Source organism: Cetorhinus maximus, chromosome 1, assembly GCF_964194155.1.
Source record: "Cetorhinus maximus chromosome 1, sCetMax3.hap1.1, whole genome shotgun sequence".
In the NCBI taxonomy this organism is placed as follows: domain Eukaryota; kingdom Metazoa; phylum Chordata; class Chondrichthyes; order Lamniformes; family Cetorhinidae; genus Cetorhinus; species Cetorhinus maximus.
The window spans coordinates 11,139,229-11,151,865 of NC_135879.1; the positions used below are offsets into that span (position 1 = coordinate 11,139,229).

The 12,637-nt window shown below is 43.5% G+C and overlaps 1 protein-coding gene across 5 annotated transcripts in view; it reads right to left on the reverse strand.

The window, feature by feature from the left end:
* The window catches only part of tbck (TBC1 domain containing kinase), a 194,763-nt gene that overhangs the window by 141,283 nt on the left and 40,843 nt on the right, over positions 1-12,637 (reverse strand). For all 5 annotated transcript variants that reach the window (XM_078531467.1, XM_078531551.1, XM_078531577.1 and 2 more), the window contains 3 exons: positions 7,978-8,092; positions 6,627-6,700; positions 5,365-5,506 (listed from right to left, as the gene is read on the reverse strand). In XM_078531467.1, the coding sequence (XP_078387593.1) occupies positions 5,365-5,506; positions 6,627-6,700; positions 7,978-8,092 (331 nt within the window). The remainder of the gene's footprint in view (positions 1-5,364; positions 5,507-6,626; positions 6,701-7,977; positions 8,093-12,637) is intronic.

The following is a 12,637-nucleotide window of genomic DNA, read 5'->3' on the forward strand; positions in this document are numbered from 1 at the left end:
TCCTTCAGGTGCCAGGGGGCGTTGATGACCATGGACTTCCATTAGATTGGTCCATGATTATGCTTGGCAAAGTACTTCAGTGGTTTGCCACTGCCTTCTGCAGTCTGGTGACCAGGAAACTCTCCCACTCCTACCGCCTGCCATCGGGTGTATTGGATTTGCAGGCTGATGATCAACCTGTTTGGCCATGTTACGCACACACCTTCTGTGGCCATCAAGTCCTGAATTGAGAATTGAACCCGGAGCTTCTGGCCCAGAGGTAGGGATACTGCCACACAAGACCTCTAATTTACAATAGATTCGTTAAATGCAAAATGCCTGGAAATGAGAACAACAAAGAGATTAAGCTAATAGCTTTTTTTTTTTGTCTAGCCTGAACACCTGGTTGATTCGTTTTAATTTATTGCTAGTGTTTCACCGTGGGGCTGGATTATACACTGAGGCCAGGTTCCCCACACACCCAGGATAAATATTTGGTGCAGGAAGGGCCAACTTGCCCTGCTTTAATTTTTCAGGTGACAGCCCTTTAATTAGTATGAGGTGGGGCTTCTATCCGTCTCCAATCAGAGGCCAGCAGCTCCGCACCACACCAGGATTGGTGGCCACTGATGGTATTGTAGGTAGTGAGGCAGGAAGAGGAACCATGGTGACCCAGGTAAGTCTGGGATCTTGTCGGGGCCAGGTGGAAGTGGTGGTGGTGGGGGGATTGGTGTTGGATACTTGGAGGTAAAACTGCGAGGGATTGGGGTGGGGGAGGTCGGGGGGGGGTGTTTGGGAGGCCTATGATTGGCACAAAAGGCCTGGGAAGGAGGCACCCAGTCCTTTCACTGACCAGCAGCCCGCAGGGTTAAACCTGCCAGGATACACATTGGGCACAGGCCTCTCTCACCACCCGTTAAATCGGAACCCACTTACGGGCCTCAATTGGCCATGGGCGGGCAAGCCCACCCAATGCCTCCCCACCACCCAGGAAATCGTGGCGGGGAAAAGGTAGGCACAGTGCCCTAAATTTACAGGACCATTCATCTGTTTTCCCGCCTGCAGGTGACCCATAAAATTCACCCCACAGTTTGATTTCATTGGTGATATGAGACATAGCAAATTGTTAGGGAAGAATGCAGGAGGCTTTGATAGAAACAAACATATTAGTTGGACAGGCAGATAGGTGACAGATGCAGTTTAATGCAAAGAAAGCTATAATATATTACAAAAACTTATGTCTGTGAACACCTCCAGTTAACTTTTTTTGATTATTATGGAAAATGCTGTTATAGGCTTAACAAACTGCAACTATGCCAAGCCACCAGTCGTCACACTGCAGTTTCACCACAGGAGAGGATGTAATTTCATTGTGACAAGTTTACATAGGAAGTTTCCAGTGTAGAGGAGTTTTGTAATTTATTATAAAAATGAGGACAGGATGTATGACAGAATAAATGGAGATATGAATTCTCTGTGCACCTGGGCTGAACTATTGCCTGCTGACTAACCAATGTTCACTTGAACATGACAATTGTTCTCGCCGCCCATCTGTAATGCTATGGAACGTCAGCTAGTGTGAGATAAATTTGGAAAAGAAAGGAAATATTTTAAGATTGGAGGAAGAGAGGAGATCTCGGGGTGCAACTGTAATTGGAGGTGGCAATGCAGGTAGAAACAGTCTTGACAAAGACAAATGGGGGAATTGAAAACAAAAATCACACTGAATACAAAATCAAGAAAGTGATGTTGATTTGATACAAGTTCTAAACCACGCCATTACAGGAAGGAAATTAGGGCCTTGGAAAGGATACAGAACAGGAATGAGGTTTAGTTAAGAAGAAAGGCTCAAATAGTTCATGTTTTTTTTTTCTTGGAACAGAGGCGTTCAAGCAGAAATCCAACAGAGATTTTCAAGATTACGAAAGGGGCTGATAGGATAAACAACATCAACTCTAAATTATGTAGCACCTTTAACAGAGGAAAACATCCCACAGCCCATGGTCACGTAGTCAAAATGGTGCATTCCCATGGCAATGCCTTGACCAGAGTCAACTTGCGTGGCTTGAATTTAAACATAAACTTGCGGGGGATAACTATTATTCCCTGGTGCATTCTTCATGGCAACGCCTCGACCAATCAGAGTCCACTTGCCAAACCAATCAGCACCCTTTTCTCGTGCAGTATAAATTTGTTGTTCCCTTTTGAGATTTGATAGTCTTGCGATTCTGTGCTGATGAGTGCAGGAGTGACAAGAGTTGAAGAATTGGTAAAATAGGGGCATGGATTCCGAATGATCAGTGGAAGTACAAAGTGGTAGTTAGAAGAAAGCTTTTCACTAACTGGACAGAAACTGAGGCAAAGACAATGGGCTGAATATTTGCTGCACCACAGAGATTGGGGGGGGCTGGGGCGGGGGGGGGGGGGGGGGGTGTTAGTTGTCGGGAAAACGAGGATGGAGGTGTCACGTCAGGACAGCTCCCGAAGCATTCCCGCTTCCGGGGAAACTTCCCAGGGCGGGCATGGAAGAAAGTTGGCAGCCTGCTCCAGCGAGATGGATGGCCGACGACGCCACTTCAGGGCCCAATTAGGGGCCATTTTCAAATGGAGACGGGATCTCCAGATATCAAAACGCGCCCTCCCCCCACAGGTTTGGAGTCTGCCGATCTCTAGGGGTAGCCTTCTGGGGCCTACTGATGCCTGCTTTAAATCTACCCTCCCTTCCTCCTGAAGCCCTGGTTTACTCTTGACAGTCATGGCTGGACAGGGGTGGCCACACTTACTTGTAACAATTTTAGAAGGTTTAAGAGGGCACCACCATCTTGAGACACCCTTGTAGTTCCCGACCTACAGCAGCAAAGCCCATCTCTCCCGGTGGGGCTGCTGGCCACCCATAGCCTCAGGTGCTCCGACTGGGCCTCCCACCTGCACAGCCAGCCTGCTGTCCCCAACTGGACGGGATTCCAAGAAGTGGCCAATTCATTGGGTACCTCCAGGAAGATCATGCAGGCGTCTAGGACATCATTGGCGATGAACTTGAATATGGTCCCAACGCCGACTGGAAAATTCAGCCCAATGTCATACAATGGGGAATTGATTACACAAGTACATTGGAAAAAAAAGAGTAGGAAGTGGGAGTAGAGGTGACTCTCCAGATTAAGTGCTGTCACTGGAACAATAAGATAAGCAGTCTGTTACAGCTCCCAATTTCATCAAAAAAGTCCCATGACTTTTTGATTTAATGTTTTAATGAGTGTACCATTTAAAAAATATATTATAGCAATTATCAAAAAAAGTGCTAACAAAAGAGAAAGTGATTACTGCATTGACAAACCTCAGACGCAACCGTCTTGGGCTGGTATACCACATGTGGTTAGACCATGTCACGACTGCTTCCATCACTAATTGCCTCTAATCTTTACCACATGCTCAGTTGCCTGAGTCTCTTTTTTAAAGAGAGTAAATGTCTCTGTTTCATATCATTATTGTGTCTGACTACAATTTGGCAGTTATTCAGTATCCTTTTCTATAATCTATATCCAACCCCTCAATTCTGTCGCCATCAGTACACACGGGGTCAATGAAATGAAACTAACGAGGAAAGGAAGAACTTCAAATATTGTATGAATTAAACATGTGGATATTTTTTCCTATTGGGTCACTAGATACAAACAGTTCCTTTACCTCAAGCTGAGAGATTAACTTCTGGAAAAGGGGTAAAAAAAAACTTTCCAAATGTAAAATTGCCATGCCAAAAATGTACCCCTTTTTGCCTCCTTGACAAAACTTGCTGGTTGCAAATTGCATTATCCAGATACAATGCCCATTACATTGTTGCCATGTTGAACTGGAATCAGAGGTCACTCCACGCCTCTGATAAAGAAAGAACAAATTTAAATTTATATAGCACCTTTCACATCCTCAGGGTGTCCTAAAGCCAATGAAGTATTTTTGAAGTTCAGTCACCATAATTATGTGGCTGCTAATTGGCGCATTGCAAAGGCCCATAAAGAGCATTGAGGTAAATGACCAGTCGTTTTACTAGTGTTTCATAGGTTTACATAGAAATTCGTACATGGAGATACCTGTTTGCCCAGAAGGTGTTGATGTTTACCTGGCTTTGAAATTAAACCAGGTTTGAGACCGAAACAGGAAATGCTGGCCAAGTATAGTGCACCAGCCAGTTCCAAAGAGGAGAGAAAGCTCAACATGGAGGCTGCTGACCCACTCCCCCACACCTCAGCCTCGGCAATCATTCTGACGGACAGTCTCTTCTCCATCCTTTTGCCCCCCCATCCAAAATCCCAATTGCCTTTCCCCCCACTCTGCTCCCCATCTCCTCTTTTGGTTGTGTTTGTGCACCGGAATCAACATCTAGGACTGCAAGAGATGGTATTCTCACTCAGCTCAATAGCTGTACGCAGCACAGCTAGATAGGTCACTGGGGAGACCAAATGCAAACTGGGCGACCGCTTTGCAGAACACCTCTGATCAATCCGCAAGCCTAACCCTGAGCTTCCTGTCGTTTGTTTTTTTCAGTTCTCCTCCTTGCTCCCACTCTGGCCTTTCTGTCCTTGGCCTGCTACAGTGTTCCAATGAAGCTCTACGCAAGATTGACAAACAGCACCTCATCTGTTGATTTGGTACTCAGATTCAACACTGAGTTCAACAATTTTAGATCATAACCTCTGCCTCCATTTTGTTCTTTATTCATTCATTTTGTAAACAGGCGGCTGCTATCCAGCCATTCTCACCCCACCTGGACACATCTTTTATTTCTTTACTTCACCCATTACCACAAAACCTTTTGTTATTTAATCTCTCCTGCTCTCCACTCCAACACAGGTCTTTATTTTTGTTCTTCCCACCCATCTGCCACTTTCACTTGTTCAAAACCTATTAGATTTCTAACTTTCCTTAGTTCTGAAGAAGGGTCACCATCGACCCAAAACATTAACTCTGTTTCTCTCTCTGCGGGTGCTGCCTTACCTGAGTATTTCCAACACTTTCTGTTTTTGCAGATAGATTACTCAAGTGGGTCCCTTCCTGCCATTACACACAGTAATGGGTCTACTCTGGGCTGGGAGCTTTTGGGCTAAAGGATAGTTCCTAAATTTTTTTTTGGATGGATAATAGATTTTTTTGGGTACAATGTTCTTCGCCTTTCACAAAAGCAATAAATTAGTAACTTAAAAAAAATTGCAAGGAGCTCCTTCCAGGTTATGTACCAGGATAGTGTGTGTAATTTTATGCCTTTGTCTGCCTTAAGAACCGATTAGGTTTAAATACTCCTGTTTAAGGAAAAATCTGTACCCATTGAAACTCTTTCCATCACACCATGTCATTAGTTTCTGCACAAATAGAAGAGATGATTCTGCAACATACCACACAAAGTTCAAACAGTATCACACCAAGAGACCACACATCGACCTTCGGACCCGAGGGTGATGACCTGTCGCTCTGAGTGTGATCAGTGGACTTCACCATTCCCTGGGCAATGACCTCAGGTGCCAAGTATGAAGGATACCTAAACACAACCCATAAATACACATTAACCAACAGCAACCCATTAGCCCGAAGGCATTACAGCATCTCTTTTTCAGTAGGATCAAACAGCTACTTAAAAAAAATCTAAACAGTTTATCAAATTTATTTCTAATTGACTACATGCAGTCCAATTTATGAGCACTTTGTTTTATATATACCTGGGGAGAACACTGACTAGGATGTTTCATTTTTCAGTGAGTCAGAGCTCTCTCTCTCTCTCCAGATCATGTTCTGTTTAGTCCATCTTGACCAGCTGTTCAGGGACAGCCTTAAACCAGATATTCAGTAATGATAAGAACACTGATAGGAGTTGATGTGTGCAGGTTCAGGCACTCATTTGACCCCAGTGTGATCTGCAGGCTCTGTTGCCAGGTGGAAATGGTTTTTACAACAGCCTAGCTGTGAATATATCAGCCATCTCAACCCACCTGCTACTCAAACGCCCCTCCACGCTTTTTTTTTAAAAAATGAAATGAGAGGGGTTGCCTTTATACAGCACTTTTCACAAGGTTCTGACCCTGTGATTAACAGCAGGAGAATCCTAGCGTAAATAATCTGAATAAATCCCAGGAATCAAGTCTCCGACGCTCAGGTCAGTGTCGGAGACATCTTCGGAGAAGCCCCAGGCAGCGTAATTTTGCCCATCGGAAATTTAAACTTCTTGGGTAAGTACCACGCTCATGCATCTCAACATTTGCTGCTGTTGCCTTCGGAAGGTTTGAGCCAATCTGTTTTTAGAGGGATAACTATTAGCCAGGAGACTGGAGAGAACTCCCCTGCTCTTCTTTGAAATAATGTCATGGGATCTTTTACATCCACCCGAGGAGGCAGATGGGGCCCTGGCTTAATGTCTCATCCAAAAGGCAACGTCTCTGACATTGCAGCGTTCCCCCAGTATTCACTGGAGTGCCAGCCTAGATTACATGCTCAATTCCCTGGAGAGAGTCTTGACTCCACATCCTTCTAACTCAGAATCAGAGTTCCTTAATTATTTCATTCTCAAAGGGCAAAGAAAAAAAGTTGGTAGAATTCGCTCCAATTACAGCCACACTCAACACCAGTCACATTCAAACGCTTCCAAATTCTAGTTGAAATCTTACCCAATAGGGAAGTCAACATCAGCATTGTAACCAGTCATATGATACAGGCCAAACTTAGCCAACTTAATGTGACCCTGTAATCACAAAAATACAAACACATTAAAACCCAGGTGCCTCTACCTGGAATATAAATCAGACCAGCTGTCCAAACTGTTAACTGAGAGAGAAAACCAACATTCCCACTGTCTCACATGAGCTACCAGACTTACAGCTGCCAACTGTTGGACATGACTTGGCATCAACCAGATCATCCCTTTTAGCAGATAAGAATTATTCAATGCAAAGGACCAACTTTGCTCTAAGTAGTGTATTACTGTTAGAAGAGCCTCTAGGAATGATTAAACCTCGGACTGCAGACAAATATAACATATTTCCAAACTTGTCATTCACATTTGTAGGAAAACAAATAGCCTATTCAGTCATTTAACATTCATTGGTCCTCGATATAGAACCCGCTGGGAATAAGAAGAAAAAAATGATGTATTAAAACCAATGGAGCCTATCCAGCTGTCAGTCAATGCAGTACTGGAGTGGCATTTTCTGCAATTGCTTGAAGGACATGATCATCTTTAAGGTTGGGAATTAGTAGTCATTTATGTAAATTTCGGGCCATGCCTGCCACCTCAATCTGCCACCTTTGGCTGCTTCAGGTCTCACTCTCCAGATTCAGTCCATTCCAGGTTCTGCTTTGTAGCTCCCTGGCAATAAAGAACCCACTCCCAGTCCTCAGGATAGTCCAGAACCTGCTGTCCAGCCTTACATAGCTCTTGAAACTTCTGCCTAACTTCAGGGTACTCCAGAACCTGCCATCCAAGACTGGACAGTCACAGGACCTTGCTGTCCAATCAGGGGTAATAACAGAGCTTTGGGCAGTTCCAGAACCGGATCGAGAGACTAGAACACTCAGGAACCTGCTCTCCAGCCTTGCACAGTTCCAGAAACTGCTCCCTAGGATCAGGATATTCCAGAACCTGCTGTCCAGCCATGGGCAGTCACAGGACCTTGATGTCTAACCTGGGGCAATGACAGCTTTGGGCAGATCTGGAACCTGGTCCAGAGTCTAGAACGCTCCGGAACCTGCAGTCTAGCCTTGCATAGTTCCAGAATCAGCACACTAGTTTCAGGGTACTCCAGAACCTGCTGTCAAGTCTTAATGTAACTTAATTTTCATTACATTAACTATCAAAGCATCAGCCATACATACAGCCATAAGTAGGTTAGTCATTATTAGCTCCAATTAGCCAAGCATTAAAAAGTCCTTCTTTCAATTAATAACTAATGCTGGTTATACAGCAAGTTTATGAATCAGTATATTCTATCCATCTAAAGAAGGAAAAGTAGATTGTCTTACCTCACAATCCAGAAGAATATTGTGTGGTGCAAGTGCTCGGTGAACCATTCTGTGTTTGTTCATATATTCCAGTCCTTCTAACACCTCAAAGGCTATTTGGAGCACCCTTCCCGGACTGAAAGGTATTTCGGAGAAAAAAAAGTCAAAAGCAGTTTTCAAAAGAATCTTTCTTCTCGAATTTTTAGTTGGATTTAGAAATTTACAACTAGATAAAATAAATAATTTAAGGAGTTGCAAGTATCTTTGCCAGTTGGACCTCTTGTCTCTAGATGGTATTTATAGCCAGTGTTCCTGGTTTGGTGAGGTGGGGAACACTTAAGAATCTTCAGTTCAAGAGAACAAAATATTTTGAGTGCTTTCCCATTAGACACTGAACTCATCAGGAATCAAGATATTGAAGTTGGACTCTTCATCATTCCCCAATGTGTGGCACCAAGTTACATAAGAAAATGTAATTACTTTTCTGTAAGCTACCTTACCTGCACGGGGCAACAGCACGTTAACGTAAATATTTCTGTGCGCAGAAAACCATCAATTTTGATGGGGTGGGTGTGACAAAACTCCTTCCACTTGCGGACAAGCTCAGAACAAGGGGGCATGAGTATAATGTAGTCGCCAACAGATCAAGAGAATTCAAGAAGAATTTCTTTACACAGAGAGTTGTGAGAACTTGGAACTTACTGCCCGATGGAAAAGTTAATGCATACATGGCAATGAAGTGAATAGTAGGATGTAGGGGTCAGGGTGGGAAGAGGCAATTCAATTGGATGGAGGCTGGTGTGGGTATAAACGTGGGCATTGAGCTGTTGGGCCCAACAGCTAGTTTCGGTACCGTAGGTTCTAAGTAACTTGTTAAACTAACCAAAACATTGTGAAAGCTCTTCATACCAGTGCTCAGTAAATGATACCAGCCTGTTGGATGTTATTATAAATAATACGTACTCTTCCGTGGTCAAAGACTGCGCAGGGATTATATACTGTCAGTACTATCACGGTTACGTTATGGGGCTAGGTAATACAGCGGATTAATACAGTTTTTCCTTTCACCTCTGGTTTAAATTCAGTAAAGCCTGGTATTCTCTCTTGTTCCACATATCCTACTCAAAGATTTGGCTAATCTCAGCACAGTTTCTAGTATGACCAACAGAACAAAACTGCCCAAAGTTTGAGCGAGATTTAGTGTTAAACTGTGTTCCAAAGCAGTCGCATATATGGGTAATGCACAAAATGGCAATGCCGCACTGATATGAATGTTCTTTCGAGGTTTGGAGCCTCTGTCTCTCTCTCGTCGGGTACCGTGTCCTAAGAAGGCACGGTCAACCATGGACTTCCATGTTAATCTTGCTCTGCAGTCATTAGTGGTACATTCATGCAGTTTGCAAGGCTCTTTAGAAAGACTGTTCTTCGTCTACTTCGATCTCGTTTACCATCGATCTTTCCCATCAGCATCAGACTTTCTAAATCACGATTTCTTATTCCGTGCCCAAGAAATTCCAACTGTCTATTCCTGATCTTGGTCAGCAGAGTTCTTCTGGTCTCAGATCTTACAACAATTCTTCATTGGTAGTCTGACATGTCCAAGATATCTTGATTATTTGCCTTAAAAATCACAACTCTGCAGCCTTAATTCTTCTCTGCATTGTGTTATGATCTCAGCTGATGTTAATACTGGGCAAGTTGGATCTCAGAATGAAACCCGGTTCGATAGATCCTAACATTGTTTTGAAACCGTGGATGAAAGTTACTGAACAAGTGCATGCGAATCTGATAAACTTCTAACACAAAGAATAAAACATTTATTAAAACAAGAAAAATGAAACATATTACACCACACAAAAAGGTTGGAAGGATTTCAATACGAACACAAGAAAATTATTAAAATCACACTATTCCTTTTACCCCAGCAACACCTTTACAGACATGTACAAATTCAGAAAAATACAACAATTTACAGTAGCTATCTTATGCCCTAATATTCATGATAAGTATGGGGTACATGCGAATTAACAGGTGAACTATGATCAGACACATTACACTCAAAAGTAAATGACAGATGCGACCAAAGCAGATTCCATGGATTTCTCAACAACCCACCCAGACGTTTGTCACATGGCCAATCTCACTGAAACCTCGTCTTTCCCACGAGGGTTTCCAATCTCCACGTTTGAAGAACTTGCCTTGGAATTATCTCCAAAGTTCATCAGTTTTGGTTTTTAGTTCTGCATTCAACTAACTGTTCCAATTCACCAACAATTCCTTTTCCTGTTGAAGGCATTTTTCAGGATATTTTATAGAGGCTTCTGATACTTGAAATTCATCAAGTGTTAACTGAAGATCTATTTTTGTTGAACTTGCTTCTGCAAGTTTATCACTTAGGTGTTTCAAGTCCTCAGTCGAGCATTCTACTTCCTGTGACTGATGCTCACTTGTTCTCATCAATTCTCATTTTTTATTAGCAAATTCATCTTTTGTGCGTGGAAGTTGCTTCTCCACACTGATCAGGTTTTCCTTCAATTGCTCATTATTGACAATAAGCTTCTCATATTTGGCCTCTGTACTATTTTGGAGTTTGGCAAGATTGGCATGATTAAACGCCTGCAGCAAAACAGTTGTCGCCATGTTACTGTCTCTGCTAGTCAAGTCATTACCCAGAATAAAATCCACCCCTTCAATAGGTAACCTAGAAACAATACCCACCATAACAACTCCGTTTACGAAGTCACTTTGTAAATTGACTTGACACTAAGAAACAGGTTTATAAATTCCATGAGGACCTCCAACTAATACCTTTTCCTTCATCAAATTATCTGGAGCGCAAATTGCATCAGCCATCATCAACGGCTGATCTGCCCCAGTAACTCGCAAAATTTTAATTTGTTTACCTGCTTTCTTGGAGGAGTAAGGGAACACTTCGCCCTTTGAGATAAAGCATCCAGAGCCCCCAGCAGCCTGACTCTCTTTAGCAATAGTCCAGGAAGGACTCTCTTAACTATCCTGAGCCATATCTCTATTTTTATTAGATTCTGAGGGAATACATTTCATCTGTACCACTGCCATAGTGTTAAAACCCATTTCCTTTTCTGCTGCAGCCTTTTCTGAGGATTCCTTAAGCGTTCCTACTACTGCAATAGATCTCCCAATTAATTTCCAGCAATTAGCTTTAGTATATCCAGTTCTATGGCAATGGAAGCATACTATTTTCTTTACATCACTTTTAGGTTCTAGCCTATCTCCTTTACTATTTTGGTGTCCTGTCTGTTCCCTAGAACTACTATCCTTTCCATCATCTGATTTTCTATTCCTCCACTTTCCCTGTTGATTTTTAAAAAATCATTCATGGGATGTGGGCTTTGCTGGCTGGGCCAGCATTTATTGCCCATCCCTAGTTACCCTTGAGCAGGTGGTGGTGAGCTGCCTTCTTCAACCGCTGCAGTCCATGTGGTGTAGGTACATCCACAGTGCTGTTAGGAAGAGAGTTCCAGGATTTTGACCCAGCGACAGTGAAGGAGCGGTGATATATTTCCAAGTCAGGATGATGAGTGGCTTGGAGGGGGAACTTCCAGGTGGTGGTGTTCCCATCTATCTTCTGCCCTTGTCCTTCTAGATGGTAGTGGTCATGGATTTGGAAGGTGTTGTTGAAGGAGCCTTGGTGAATTCCTGCAATGCATCTTGTAGATGGTACACACTGCTGCTACTGTGTGTTGGTGGTGTAGGGAGTGAATATTTATGGATGTGGTGCCAATGAAGTGAATTGCTTTGCCCTGGACAGTGTCAAGCTTCTTGAGTGCTGTGGGAGCTGCACTCATCCAGGCAAGTGGGGAGTCTTCCATCACACTCCTGACTTGTGCCTTTTAGATGGCGGACAGTCTTTGGGGGGTCAGGAGGCGAGTTACTCATCGCAGGATTCATAGCCTCTGACCTGTTCTTGTAGCCACAGTGTTTATATGGCTGGCCCAGATCAGTTTCTGGTCAATGGTAACCCCAGGATGTTAATAGTGGGGGATTCAGTAATAGTGATAGTAATGCCATTGAACATCCAGGGGTGATGGTTAGGTTCTCGCTTACTGAACATGGTTATTGCCTGGCATTTGTGTGGCACGAATGTTACTTGCCACTTGTCAGCCCAAGCCTGGATATTGTCCAGGTCTTGCTGCATTTGAACATGGGCTGCTTCAGTATCTGAGGAATCGTGAATGGTACTGTACATTGTGCAATCATCAACGAACATCCTCACTTCTGACCTTCTGATGGAAGGAATGTTATCAATGAAGCAGCTAAAGGTGGCTGGGCAGAGGACATTGAGAAACCCCTGTGACGATGTTCTGGAGCTGAGATAACTGGCCTCCAACAACCACAACCATCTTCCTTTGTGCTAGGTATGACTCCAACCAGTGGAGGGTTTTCCCCAATTCCCATTGGCTCCAGTTTTGCTAGAGCTCCTTGATGCCACACTCTGTCAAATGCAGCCTTGATGTCAAGGGCAGTCACTCTCACCTCACCTCGGGGGCTCAACTCTCTTGTTCATGTTTGAACCAAGGCTGTAATGAGGTTAGGTGCTGAGTGGCTCTGGCGGAACTCAAACTGGTCATCAGTGAGCAGGTTATTGCCAAGCAAATGCAGCTTGATAGCACTGTTGATGACCCCTTCCATTACTTTACTG